This window comes from Pan paniscus, chromosome 18 (assembly GCF_029289425.2).
Source record: "Pan paniscus chromosome 18, NHGRI_mPanPan1-v2.0_pri, whole genome shotgun sequence".
NCBI classification, from domain to species: domain Eukaryota; kingdom Metazoa; phylum Chordata; class Mammalia; order Primates; family Hominidae; genus Pan; species Pan paniscus.
In genome coordinates this window covers 35,993,471-36,008,517 of record NC_073267.2, presented here as the reverse complement: position 1 = coordinate 36,008,517, position 15,047 = coordinate 35,993,471, and the positions used below count along the sequence as shown (strand labels likewise).

At 46.0% G+C, this 15,047-nt stretch overlaps 1 protein-coding gene across 2 annotated transcripts in view; it reads left to right on the top strand.

The window, feature by feature from the left end:
• The window catches only part of LOC117978610 (centrosomal protein 20), a 36,504-nt gene that overhangs the window by 7,218 nt on the left and 14,239 nt on the right, over positions 1 to 15,047 (top strand). Inside the window, exons 2-4 of one of the 2 annotated variants that reach the window (XM_063597577.1) lie at positions 6,511 to 7,143; positions 10,861 to 11,058; positions 12,048 to 12,119. In XM_063597577.1, coding sequence (XP_063453647.1) covers positions 7,107 to 7,143; positions 10,861 to 11,058; positions 12,048 to 12,119 — 307 coding nt within the window. In that variant the 5' untranslated portion in view covers positions 6,511 to 7,106. The remainder of the gene's footprint in view (positions 1 to 6,510; positions 7,144 to 10,860; positions 11,059 to 12,047; positions 12,120 to 15,047) is intronic. The other variant, XM_063597578.1, reaches the window with a different exon arrangement.

Here is a 15,047-nt window from a genome sequence, read left to right as displayed (position 1 = left end):
TTCTTCAAAAATAACAGCCACACCTTTTCCTAGGATTGCATGCAATGCAATAATATTGCAAATAAAGGCGGTTGTTGTTTTCTTCCTTAATAAATCAGGAGAGAATTAGGATTCTTTTGGGATTCAGACTAATCTCTTTGAACCAGCAGTTTGGATTTGGTTGCCATAGTGTCCTGGGCCATGAATGGCTGATAGAGAGACATGTCATATTTTCAACAGTTGCCTTGACTTGTCTGATGAGATGCCGTTTCTATTAAGTAGCTGTCTCCAATTTGTCAAATTCCATCTGTGGCTTTCCCCAACCCTTATTTTCCAACAGCCTCTCACTCCAGATCCTAAGAAAAGGCATATCTACCTGGAAGAAAAGAACTAAATCTTGGTAAAAGACATTTACCTTTTCTGAACTCAACCTTTAGTTTTTGTTCAACTGAGTTCCCCTGACAAAATGCATTTCAGCAAGATTTACTTCCAGAATTTCTTTATTTCTAATGCTTTTAGTAAAGAAGGCATTGAATGAATTTATTGCTCATCCCTCTGAAAGTGACCTGAGAATGTCAATGTACCTGTAGGATTTATTTTACTTCCTCTAAAGGACTGACAGTAATATCCAGCACCTTCTCCCCACTAAAAACATTCCACTTTGAGGCCAGGTGCAGTGGCTCATGCCTGTAAGCCCAGCAATTTGGGATGCCAAGGCGGGAGGATCGCTTGAGCTCAGGAGTTTGAGACCAGTCTGGGCAACATAGCGAGACCCCATCTCGATTAAAGAAAAAAAGTCCACTTTGAAACCTCTGGGCAGAGTACAGTGGTTCACACCTACAATCCCAACAATTTGGTAGGCTGAGGCAGGAGGATCGCTTGAGGTCAGGAGCTTGAGACCAGCCTGGACAACATAGTGAGACCTTGTCTCTACAAAAAAAAAAAAAAAAAAAAAAAATTTAATGAAACTTCTCACGTGACAATTTTAATCATGAGAACTATGTACATGCCACAGTCTGGAACTTGGGATCTCAAATGGTCATGGATTCCGTGTTCTCAGTCCCCATACAGAAGGGAGGAGGGCTGGCCTTTGGACTCCCCCAAATCTGGGTTTGAATCCCAGCTCCACCACTTTAAGTCTGGTTGCTCTGGGCCAGTTATTTAATGTTCTCTAAACATCAGTTTCGTCTGTGAGATGAGCTACCTTGCAGGACTTCATTCGGTCCTTCTACAAATATTTGTTCTACCGGAGCAGAGCGGGATAACAAGGCATCTGTCCTGTAAAGCAGTCCATTGGGCACCCAATGTGAAACAGAGCCTCAGCCCCACATAGGCTGCAATGCCACAGTGTGGTCCAGGGTCAGGGAATTCTGGGGAGCTCTGAGGGTGCCTACATTCCTGCTGTGCTCCTGGCACACATTGAGGAGAACACCCTCTGCTCTGAACTTACTGAGTGATGAGTCACCCTTGAGCACCTGAGGAAGTGGAGCAAGTAGACCACAGGCAGCCCGGACCTGCCCCTGGTTTCTACAATTGAGTCACAGCCTCCCTGGAAGACTTGAAAGAGAGATCAATTCGATCAAGGCTCCTGGGCTGGATCAAAGCCTAGGAAGTGGGGGAAAGGGAGGAGGAAGTTGGGCTTCTCCACGGTCCCAGCAAAGGCCTCAGCCTACAAATATTCTACAGATATTTGAAGAAGGACTGAATGAAGTCCCGCGAGGTAGCTTATCTCACGGATGTAACTGACATTTAGAGAACGTTAAGTAACTGGTCCAGAGCAACCAGACCTGCAGTGGTGGAGCTGGGATTCGAACCCAGATTTGGGGGAGTCCAAAGGCCAGCCCTCCTCCCTTCTGTATGGGGACTGAGAACAAGGAATCCAAGATTATGTGAGATCCCAAGTTCCAGACTGTGGCATGTACATAGTTCTCATGTTTAAAATTGTCATGGGGAAGCCGGGCGCTGTGGCTCATGGCTGTAATCCCAGCACTTTGGGAGGCAGAGATGAGCGGATCACTTGAAGTCAGGAGTTCAAGACCAGCCTGGCCAACATGGCGAGACCCCATCTCTACTAAAATATATAAAAATTAGCCAGGCGTGGTGGTGAGCACCTGTAATCTCAGCTACTCGAGAGGCTGAGATGAGAATCACTTGAACCTGGGAGGCGGAAGTGGCAGTGAGCTGAGATCGCACCATTGCACTCCAGCCTGGGTGACAGAGTGAGACTCCGTCTCAAAAAAAAAAATTGTCATGTGGGAAGTTTCATTTTTTAAAAAAATGTTTTCATAGAAACAAGGTCCTACTATGATGCTCAGGCTGGTCTCAAACTTGCGGCCTACAAAGGCCTCAGCTTAATCCCTCAGCAAGCTCTGCCATTGAGGCGATCCTACAGAATTGTCCCAAACTGGGGTGAGAGGGCTGGAACTTGATACCCCAGCATGGACCAGGCATCGGAAGCGGCCTCCCCTCGAGCCAGGGGTATGACCTTGGACCTGGGAGAAGGGCATTGATGATGCGCCTCTGTTGGAAGCTTCCTTTATCTCTATGCCCCTCCCTCTTCTCAGACCTTCCACCCCCCAAGATATATTTGAGAAGAAGAATCGAATTAGCCAGGAAAGCTTTAGGAAGAAATGACATTTAAACAGACCTGGAGACCAGGCACGGTGGCTCATGCCTGTAATCCCAGCACTTTGGGAGGCTGAGGCAAGTGGATCGCTTGAGCCCAGGAGTTTGAGACCAGCCTGGCCAACATGGTGAAACCGCATCTCTACTAAAAATACGAAAAATTAGCCAGGTGCAGTGGCGCACACCTGTAGTCCCAGCTACTCGGGAGGCTGAGGCAGGAGAATGGCGTGAACCTGGGAGGCGGGGCTTGCGGTGAGCCGAGATCGCACCACTGCACTCCAGCCTGGGCAACAGAGCGAGACTCCGTCTCAACAACAACAACAACGACAACAAAAAGGTAGACTGAGACCTGGAGAATGAGCAGAAATTAACCAGAACAGGAGGAAGTTTCCAGGCTGGGGGATGGGCACATGCAAAGGCCCAGTAGAGAGGGGGCTGGGGGAGAGAAAAGAAGAGAGGAGGGCGAGGGAGAAGAAAGAGGAGGAGGGGGAGGAGATAGAAGGGGAGGAGGTTGAGGAGGAGGAGGAGGAGGGCTGGGAGGAGGAGGGAGGAGGAGGAGGGCTGGGTGGAGGAAGGAGGAGGAGGAAGAAGATGAAAGAGGAGGAGGGGGATTGGGGAGCAGAAGAAGAGAAAGGAGGAGAAGGAAGAGAGAGAGTTTGGGGGAGAGAAGGAGGGCAGGGGGAGAACAGAGAAGTGTCTGCAGTGAAACTGAAACAACCGAAAACGGCTGAGCAACGTTGGGTGAGTGGAGCAGAACTGGGGTCAAGTTGCACTGAATCAGCCATTTACTCAGAAGCAACTTCAACCCTCCAAACCTCAGTTTCCATCTGTAAAACAGGCATGATCACATCTGTCTCTCAGCTGTCTTCAGGATGCCATGAAACGACACACACACAATAAGGGCACCATCAATGTGAGTTGCTCTTTTTTATTATTATTGGCTATAGCTGAAAAAAATAATGGTTAATCTGTTAATAATATACCTGTGGCCTAGAAAAAGTATGAAAAAGAACTCAAGAGTGGACAAATGTTTTCTTCAAGTGCCGGGTAAAATATTTTAAGTGAGTTCTGTTGCAGCTTCTCAATTCCTCTGTTGCCGTGTAAAAGCGCCCATAGACAATGCATTAAGAAACAGGCAGGCGGCCAGATGCGGTGGCTCACGCCTGTAATTAGTCCCAGCACTTTGGGAGGCTGAGGTGGGCAGAATGCTTGAATCTAGGAGTTCAAGACCAGTCTGAGCAACATGGCGAAACCCTATCTCTACAAAAAATACAAAAAATTAGCTGGGCATGGTGGCATGCACAAGTAGTCCCAGCTACTTGGGAGGATGAGATGGGAGGATTGCCTGAGCCAGGGGAGGTTGAAGCTGCAGTGACCCCTTATCATGCCACTGCACTCCAGCCTGGGTGAGAGTGAGAACCTGTCTCAAAAATAAAAAAAAAAAGTGGGGGGCATGGCTGTATTCTAATAAGATTACAGGCTGGGCATAGTGGCTCATGCCTGTAATCCCAGCATTTGGGAGGCTGAGGTGGGAGAATTTGTTTGAGACCAGGAGTTCAAGACTAGCCTGGGCAACATAGCGAGACTCTGCTTCTACAGAAAATAAAAGAAGTAGCCAGGTGTGATGACACACACCTGTAGTCCCAGCTACTCAGGAGGCTGAGGTGGGAGGATCCCTTAGACTGGGATGTTGAGGCTGCAGTGAGCTGTGACTGCACCACTGCAGCCCAACTTGGGCGAAAGAGTTAACCCCTGTCTGGAAAAAGAAAAAAAAAGAAAAACAAAAGATTTTACATTTCTACAAACATTTTATATTTCTACGGAAAAAAAAAGAGAGAGAAAAAAAATGTGCACCTCTCGCATGTCACACATGGATTACCACTCGCTCCCACTATTTGTTGGTCCAGCCACATTTCCAGAATTGTGTGGGTGCCTGAAGGGTCAAAAGGACTCCTATAGGCAGCCTATGGGGCATGGTGCTAGACGGGCCCTCAACAACGAGCAAGAGATACTCAAGACAGTGAAGAGGAGGGGCTATTGGGCTGTACTTGCCCACAGCTGGTTGTGCACAGTAATGCATGTACATAGTTAAAATTTAAAATTAGGCTGGGCATGGTGGCTCACACCTGTAATCCCAGCACTTTGGGAGGCCGAGACAGGAGGATCACTTGAGGTCAGGAGTTCAAAACCAGCCTGGCCAACATGGTGAAACCCTGTCTCTACTAAAAATACAAAAATTAGCCAGGCATGATGGTGTGCACCTGTAATCCCAGCTGCTCAGGAGGCTGAGGCACTAGAATTGCTTGAACCTGGGAGGCAGAGGTTGCAATGAGCCCAGATTGTGCCACTGCACTCCAGCCTGGGCAATAGAGCAAGTCTCAAATAAATTAATTAATTAATAAATTAAAATAAGTCTATGGACAAAAGTAAGGCTGGGTGTGGTGTTTTATGCCCGCAACCCCAGCCCTTTGGGAGTTCGAGGCAGGAGGATTGCTTGAGCCCAAGAATTTGAGATCAGCTTGAGCAACATGGTGAGACCCCATCTCTACAAAAAATAAAAATAGCTGGGCGTGGCGGCACGTGCCTGTGGTCCCAGCTACTCGGGAGGCTGAAGGATCAGTTGAGCCTGGAGGTCGAGGCTGTAGTGAGCTATGATGGTGCTATTGCATTCCAGCCTGGGCAACAGAGACTGTCTCAAAAAGAAAAAAAAAAGTAAGTCTCCATTGAACACTGACCCTCAATCACCAAGTCCTCACCAGAGGACATTTTTTATTTTTTTGAAACACAGTTTCACTATGTTGCCCAGACTGGAGTGCAGTGGTGTGATCACTACTCACTGCAACCTGGACCTCCCAGGCTCTGCAGGTCTTCTCACCTTAGCCTCTGGAGTAGCTGGGACTACATGTTCACTCCTACATGCCTGTCTAATTTTTGTAATTTTTTTTTTTGTAGAGATGGGGTTTCACCATGTTGCCCAGGCCGGTCTCAAACTTCTGGGTTCAAGCGTTCATCCCGCTTTGGCCTCATAAACTGTGGGGATTATAGGCATAAGCCACTGTGCCTGGCTACAAGTTCTTTTTTTGTGTGTGTGTGTGATGGACTTTAGCTCTTGTTGCCCAGGCTGGAGTGCAGTGAAACGATCTCGGCTCACTGCAACCTCTGCTGCCCGGGTTCAAGTGATTCTCCTGCCTCGGCCTCCTGGGTAGCTGGGATTACAGGCATGTGCCACCACACCTGGCTAATTTTCCTGGGTAGCTGGGATTATAGGCATGCTCCATCATGCCTGGCTAATTTTTATATTTTTAGTAGAGACGGGGTTTCACCATGTTGCTCAGGCTGATCTCAAACTCCTGACCTCAAATGATCCACGCTCCTCGGCCCCCCAAAGTGCTGGGATTACAGACGTGAGCCACCGCGCCCGGTCTACAAGTTTTTACTTCACTTGGGCAAACACCTAGTTTTGGGATTACTGGGCCAAGTGTACCTATGACTTAATAAGCAATTGCCAAACTGCTTTCCAAAGTGACTATACCACTTTGTCTTCCCACCAGCAGTACATGTGTGTTTGCCAACAGTATTGTCAGTAGTCTTTATTTTAGCCTTTCTGAAAGGTGTGCATAGTTTTTTCTACTATCAACAGTGAATGAATATTCTTATACTTATATCCTTTGTAAGTAGGTGTGATTATATCTGTAAGATACATTCTTAGAAGTAGATTTGATGAGTCAAAGGGTGTGAAAATCTGATTAGATATTGACAAACTGCCTTCTGGATGGTGGTGTTGATTGCCTACCTACCAATTATGTATGGCAGTGCCTGTTTCGACATATCCCCAGCAATTCAGTGTGTTACTCAATGTCAGTGCATGTTTTTAATGTATGTATAAAGGTATTTATTTTTTCAGAGATGGGGTCTTGCTCTGCTGCCCAGGCTGGAGTCCACTGGTGCAGTCATAGCTCACTACAGCCTTGAACTCCTGGACTCCAGCAATCTACCTGCCTCAGCCTCCTGAGCAGCTAGGAACACAGGCGTGTGCCACCATGCCCAGCTACTTTTTTTTTTTTTTTAAAGACATGGGTTCTTGATTTGTTGGTTTGGCTGGTCTCAAACTCCTGGCTTCAACTGATCCTGTCGCTTCAGCCTCTCAAAGTGCTGGGATTACAGGCATGAAGTGCTGTGCCTGGTCATTAGTACATGTTTTTTGTTTGTTTGTGAGACAGAGTCTTTCTCTGTCGCCCAGGTTGGAGTGCAGTGGCGCATTCTCAGCTCACTGAAACCTCTGCCTCCCAGGTTCAAGTGTTTCTCATGCCACAGCCTCCCAAGTAGCTGGGATTACAGGTGTGTGCCACCACACCCAAATAATTTTTTGTATTTTTAGTAGAGACAGGGTTTCACTATGTTGACCAAGCTGGTCTTGAACTCCTCCTGGCCTCAAGCAATCCGCCTGTCTCAGCCTCCCAAAGTGCTGGGATGACAGCCATGAGCCACCACACCTGGCCAGTATGTTTTTAAATACAATTTTACTTGAGACAATTGCATGTAAGTATCCATCTCATAGGGTTGTTAGTGAATACTTAATGTAAAGCTTTTACAGCAGTCGTTGCCATACAGAGAGTATAATGAATGTTAGCTACCGTATGATTACCACTGCCAATCAGTCAATCACATTATTATTTGCCTCTCTCTCTGAGTTCCTCATCAACATATTCAGGAGTTTTTTGGATATAAACTTTCTCAAACCGTGTTTTTGCTCTGCTCGCACATCAACACACCAATAATCAACACAGAATACTTCTGTGGACCCCAGAAATGTGTGGGGAAATCCCCCCACCAGCAAGCACACAATTTTTTTTTTTAGGTTTAGCCTCACTCTGTCACCCATAGCATGATCTCTGCTCACTGCAACCTCTGCTTCCCAGGTTCAAGCGATTCTCCTGGCTCAGCCTCTTGAGTAGCTGGGATTATAGGTGCATGCCACCACACCCAGCTATTTTTTGTATTTTTAGTGGAGACAAGGTTTCACCATGTCACCAGGCTAGTGTGGAACTCTTGACCTCAAGTGATCCACCCACCTTTGCCTCCCAAAATGCTGGGATTACAGACTTGAGCCATTGCGCCTGGCCAGCAAACAATCATTTCTGCAGCTGATGCCAGCTGGGTGTCCTTCAATTTAAGTCTGACATCTTCGACCTGAAAATAGTGTCATTTCCCACAGGGTGAGAGCTCAGTCCCCAAGACTGCCCTCCTTCAGACACCAGTCGCAAGTCTGTCTGGGCCTCTGAAACTTCTGATGGACCGCCTTCAAGTTGGAGCTTCCACAACCCCCATTTTGGGTTCCATTAATTTGCTGGAGTGGCTCGAAGAATTCAGGGAAACTTAATTTTGTCTATACAGATGAAGTGACACATAGGGCAAAGTATAGGGGAAGGGGTGTGGAGCTTCCATGCTTTCCCTGAATGCAACACCCTTCAAGAACCTCCATGTGTTCTGCTATCCAGAAGTTCTCCCAACCCAGTTCTCTTGGGTTTTTATGGGACACTTTATTACATAGGTGTGATTGAACACCGTATAGAAATGTGATTGGACAGGCCAGGCGTGGTGGCTCACGCCTGTATTCCCAGCACTTTGGGAGGCCAAGGTGGGCGGATCACCTGAGGTCGGGAGTTCAACACCAGCCTGACCAACATGGAGAAACCCCATCTCTACTAAAAATACAAAATTAGCTGGGTGTGGTTGTACATGCCTGTAATCCCAGCTACTTGGGAGGCTGAGGCAGGAGAATTGCTTGAGCCCAGGAGGCAGAGGTTGCGGTGAACCGAGATCGTGCCATTGCACTCCAACCTGGGCAACAAGAGTGGAACTCTGAAAAAAATTAGCCAGGCATGGTGGTGCACACCTGTAATCCCAGCTACTTGGGTGGTTGAGACGGGAGAATCGCTTGAACCCAGGAGGGAGAGGTTGCAGTGAACGGAGATTGTACCACTGCACTCCAGCCTGGGCGACAGAGCAAGACTCCGTTTAAAAAAAAAAAAAAAAGAAATCTGATTGGACAGAAAGTGCATGATCTAAACCCAGCAAAGGCTGTCTGCTCAGACTTTTCTTGGCCTCTCTGTGCAGCATTTCTTCCGTGAGGGTACCGGGCAGAACCCTTTCTGGAATGAGGGTCTTTTGACCCACAGTCAGATTAGAGTCCTGCTTGAGGCAGGTCAGAGGTGGACAGGAGAAGATCAGAGAGGGAGATTCTGTTTCCTGAGGGCTAAATGCCTCAACATTATAATGAGGAGAATGGGAGTTAGATGCCAGGCTCTCAACTGCCTCAGTCCCCGCCCTCCCTGCCGTCTCACTCAACTGGGCCTTCCGAGAGCGCTCGCTGATTGGTGGAGTCTCTGGTCGACATTCACCACCCACTCAACCGCAGAGCTCATAAACTGAGAGGGGCGGAAGTAGGCGGGGCGAGAGCTGTGCGCCTATTGGCTACAGACCACGCCGCAGGGTGAGTGGGGCGGAGCTGCGCGTGCAGAAACTCTATGGGGAGGACTAGCAAACAATCCGTTTAAACAAGTCTTGGAGGTGATGAGGATTCATGCTCAAGTTTGAGAACCGCAGGGTTAATAGGTGGTAACTACTAGCAGTTGGTACTTGAGGCTGCAGAGACAACGAAAAACTCAGCTGGCTAAAGTTAAGCACTAAGGTGCCAGCAGCACCCCACTGTCAGAATCCTACTGTTCTAAGGAATTAACTCATAGTTGTCTTTAAAACAACGAGGCCAGTGGGCGCAGTGGCTCATGCCTGTAATCCCAGTACTTTGGGAGGCTGAGGCGGGTGGATCATGAGGTCAGGAGATGGAGACCATCCTGGCCAACATAGTGAAACCCTGTCTCTACTAAAAATACAAAAATTAGCCAGTCGTGGTGTCGCACACCTGTAATCCCAGCTATTCGGGAGGCTGAGGCAGGAGAATTGCTTGAACCAGGGAGCCTGGAGATTGCAGTGAGCCGAGATCGTGCCACTGCACTCCAACCTGGCGACAGAGCGAGATTGTTTCAAAATAACAACAACGAAAAACCCAACACCTTTTCACTCCCTAAAGGGTTGTGGATTATCAAAGGTTTGTGTTTTTTTTTTTGGTTGGTTGGTTGGTTGGTTGTTTTAAACAGAGTCTCACTCTTTCGCCCAGGCTAGAGTGCAGTGGCACCATCTCAGCTCACTGCACCCTCCACCTCCCAGGTTCAAGTAATTCTTGTGCCTCAGCCTCCCAAGTTGCTGGGACTACAGGTGCGTGCCACCACACCCGGCTAATTTTTTGTATTTTTTTAGTAGAGAGGGGGATTTCACCTTGTTAGCCAGGATGGTCTCGATCTGCTGATCTCGTGATCCGCCCGCCTCAGCCTCCCAAAGTGCTGGGTTACAGGCATGAGCCACCATGCCCTGCCATCAAGGTTTTTACACAGTAACCCAACAGACTTTTTTTATGGAATGTAGTTGTTTTCTTTAATCATCTTTCTAGACCAGAGGTTGTTAGTGACAAGCAGAACCTGTGTGCAGTGGCAGACACTCTTGAAAATATATGAGAGACTGGGGCTTAAGTTCAGGTCTCAGTAAGCAACTATAATCCTATCCCCTGCCTTTTCCCCTCACTAAAGAATTATGTATTGGCCAGGCACGGTGGCTGACACCTGTAATCCCAACACTTTGGGAGGCTGAGGTGGGTGGATCACGAGGTCAGGAGATTGAGACCATCCTGGCCAACACAGTGAAACCCCGTCTCTACTAAAAATACAAAAAAGAATTAGTTGGGCGTGGTGGCACGTGCCTGTAGTCCCAACTACCCTGGAGGCTGAGGCAGGAGAATTGCTTGAACCTGGGAGGCAGAGGTTGCAGTGAGCTGAGATCGTGCCACTGCACTCCATCCTGGGTGAAAGAACGAGACTGTGTCTCAAAAAAATAAATAAATAAATAAAATAAAAAAGAATATGTATTAGACTACAGCCCCTGACAGTGATGATGATGTAGGAATAAACTTGAATTTGCTCAAATATATTAAGACTAAATCACTGCAACATGAGAACTATATGTTTTAGTATAAACATGGCTGGTGGTAGTGTAATTGTTTAATAATTTGTCACAATGTTTAGATTAAGAGCTGCTTGAGAGCTGTTTTTGTACCATTTATCTTTTCAACATTTCTTTTCAAAGTATGCCTAAGAATGACAAATTTACTCTGTAACTGAAGCCTTAATATTTTATATCGAACAGTTTTAAAGGACACCTTGGAAAAAAAGGGGGTATTAGGGCATTTAAAAGCAAGGATCCGAGCTGAAGTTTTCAATGCCCTAGATGATGACCGTGAACCCCGACCATCATTGTCTCATGAAAACCTTCTAATTAATGAATTAATTCGAGAGTATTTAGAATTCAACAAATATAAGTATACAGCATCTGTCCTCATAGCAGGTAAGTGGTTATTATTTATCACATAAAATCTGTTTCTCCCCTTTCCCCAATTCTCAGAAACTGTTTATCCTAGAAATCTAATTCCCTTACCAGATAGTGCCATCTGGGTGACTGGGACACAAAAATCACATGGGTTCTTTCTGTAGCTTAAACAGATTCTTACAAGAGAAAATACATAACTAAATAATGACTTAAACTAGGCATATACTTGGAAAAATCATCTATAATTCCTGTAACCGAGAATAAACAATTGTTGACGTTTTGTCCTGTTTGCCACCAGTTTTTTCCTGTGTATTAAGCTTTAAAAATATACGCTGATTAAGTATATTATTTGTTAAAAAATAGGCTGGGTAGGTGGCTCACACCTGTAATCTCAGTGCTTTGGGAGGCCGAGGCAAGATTACTTGAGCCCAGGAGTTCGCGACCAGCCTGGGCAACACAGGGAGACCCCATCTCTTGAAAAGAGTTTTTAAAATTAGCCATGCATGGTGGCACGTGTCTGTTGTCCTAGCTGAGGCTGAGCAGGGGTCGGGGAGGGGGTGATCATGTGAGCCCATTGCTCTGGGCTTTAGTGAGCCATGATCGCATCACTGCACTCCAGTCTGGGCAACAGAGAGAGACCCTGTCTCTTTTTTCTTTTTCCAGAGACAGAATCTCGCTCTGTTGCAAAGGCTGGACTGCAGTGGTGCGATCATGGCTTATTGCAACTTTCACCTCCTGGGCTCAAGCAGTCTTCCTGCGTCAGTCTCCCGAGTAGCTGGGACCACAGGTGCATGCCTCCATGCCCAGCTAAATTTTTTAATTATTTATAGAGATGAGCTCTCACTATGTTGCCCAGCCTGGTATTGAACTCCTGGGCTCAGGTGATCCACCTATCTCACACTCCCCAAATGCTGGGATTACAGGCATGAGCCACTGCACCCAACCCCTGTCTCTTTCTTTTTCTTTCTTTTTTTTTGAGACGGAGTCTCACTCTATTGTGATCTCAGCTCACTGCATCCTCCGCCTCCCGGGTTCAAGCAGTTCTCCTGCCTCAGCCTCCCGAGTACCTGGAACTACAGGTGTGTGCTACCAGGCCCGGAGAATTTTTGTATTTTTTAGTAGAGACGGGGTTTCACCATATTGGACAGGCTGGTCCAACTCCTGTCTCTTAAAAAAAAAAACCTGTCCCTGTCTATATATAGATATGTAGATATATGTCTATTTGTGTGTGTGTGTGTGTATCTATATAGATAGATAGATAGATAGATAGATAGATAGATAGATAGATAGAGATAAAACTTTGAAATATTACTACTATGTAGTGCTTAGGTACATTTACAAATGTATGTATCTAAAAGCATGGTATTTATAAAGGACTAGGCTGGTATATTAGGTTGTTTTTGGATTGCTATAAATAAACACCTGAGACTGGGTAATTTATGAAGAAAAGAGGTTTTTTTGTTTGTTTGTTTGTTTGTTTGTTTTGAGACAGAGTCTTGCTCTGTCACCCAGGCTGGAGTGTGGATTGATCTCGGCTCACTGCAACATCTACCTCCTGGGTTCAAGTGATTCTCCTGCCTCAGCCTCCCAAGTAGCTGGGACTACAGGCCATGCCCGGCTAATTTTTTGTATTTTTAGTAGAGACAGGGTTTCACCGTTAGCCAGGATGGTCTCAGTCTCCTGACCTCGTGATCCGCCCGCCTCGGCCTCCCAAAATGTTGGGATTACAGGCGTGAGCCACCGCACCCGGTTGAAGAAAAGAGGTTTACTTGGCTCACGGTTCTGCAGATTGTACAAGCATGGCACTGGCATCTGCTTAGCTTCTGGGAGGCCTCAGGGAGCTTTTGCTCACTGCGGCAAGCACGTTACATGGTGAAAGCAGGGGCCAAGGGTGGGGAAGGTTAGTGCCACACACTTATACATGACCAGTTCTCATGAGAACCCACTCACTGTGGTAAGGACAGCACCAGGCCATGAGGGATCCACCCCCACGACCCAAACAACTCCCGCCAGGTCCCACTTCCAACACTGGGGAGTGCATTGCAACATGAGATTTGGGCGGAGACAAATATCCAGACTCTAGCAGCGGGAAACTCCAAACTCATCCTAGTGATAGGAGGCAGAGAATGATATTGGGGGTTGGGGGTGGGGAGATAAAGATAAATTCCCTTTATCTGTTGAATTTTATTTCTTGAGAAATAAATTTGCTCTTCAAGTGTAACAGTTATTGAGTGGTGAGAATATTTTTAATATCTTCTGCTGACTTTTTAAATGTCTTCTTTCAAAAAAGTGAGGAGAGACTGGATGGATATAAATAAGTCAGAATCCTGGTTACCCCTGGACTTGGTGGGGTGGGGGATGCAGCTGGGGGTTGGTCTGAGGCACCTTGAATGTGTGTCATCGGATTCCCTCATTTCAGGTTCCATCTCTGCTTTGACTACTTCATGCCTCAGCAAAGAAGCGAGGCCAGGAAGTAGATTTTGCAAGAGAGAATGAATTCTTTGTGAAGTTAGAATTTTTCATTACAGATCCTTTATTTAATATTAAACATACGTCTGAACTACATAAAGACTCATGATTTTTATGGTTTAAGGATCTTTGATATCAGCATCTCTGCTTTCCTTTGTTTGTTATAGATGGCTGTATGATACCAGTTACACCCAGAAAAGAAGAAATTATGAAAATAGCGGGGACTTGGGCTTCACCAGAATGAAATATAGTGACAGTTAGTCAAGTTTTCATATTAAATGGTTTGGCTTTTTTAAAAAAACTGGGATATAATTTACATACAATAAAATTTACCTTTTAAACTGTACAGTTCTATACTTTAGTCAAATGCCTGCAGTTGTGTAATGACTACCAGATCACAATCAAGATATCACCAGCCTTTTTGGCACCAGGGACTGGTTTCGTGGAAGACAATTTTTCCATGGACCTGGGAGGATGGTTCGGGATGATTCAAGCATACTCCATTTATTGTGCATTTTATTTCTATGATTATGTTGTAATATATAATGAAATAATTATAACTCACCATAATGTAGAATCAGTGGGAGCCCTAAGCCTGTTTTCCTGCAACTAGATGGTCCCATCTGGGGGTGATGGGAGGCAGTGAGAGATCATCAGGCCTTAGATTCTCATAAGGAGTGCACAGCCCAGATCCCTCGCATGCGCAGTTCACAATAGGGTTCACACTTCTATGAGAATCTAATTCTGCCAACAGGAGGCAGAGCTCAGGCAGTGATGCTAGTGATGGGCAGCAGCTGTAAACACAGATCAAGCTTCCCTCACTTGCTTGCCCACTCCTCACCTCCTGCTGTGTGGCCCAGTTTCTAATCTGTGGCCCGGGGGTTGGGGACCCCTGCTGTAGATGGAACCGTACATGATGTAGCCTTTTGAGTCTGCCTTTTTTCACTTAGTGTAATACGTTCAAGATTCAGCCATGTTTGTTTTTCCTTTGAACACTGTTCTATTGTGTGGCTGTGCTAGTTTGCTCATCTATGACCAGTTGATGGGCACTGAGTTGTTTCTAGTTTTAGCAGTTAGGAATCAAGCTGCCATAAACATTTACATACAGGTTTTTGTGAGAACATAAGTTTTCATTAATCTTGGGTAGAAAGCTAAGAGTGAGATTGCTGGGTTGTGTGGTTAAGTGCACGCTCACCTTTATAAGAAAACTGCTCAACTGTTTTCCAAAGTGCCTGTACCATTGTGCTTTCCCACCAGCAAAGTGTGAAAGTTCCAGCTGCCCCACACTTCAGGTTAACTTTAATTTTTATTTATAAGTATTGTCACCAAGTGGATATTCTTTTCAAAAATAAGTTATTGATAAACAGACTTCCAAAATTTAGTATTATAATTTGGATATAGAAATGGTATTTTTCCAACCAAACACTGGGGAATTTAAAAAGTGAATTTATGTTAAACTGTATTAAGACATGCATTTAACAAAAGAGATATTTTGAAAGTCATCAAATCACAGGCAATTTGATCTGTCTTGGTGTGTG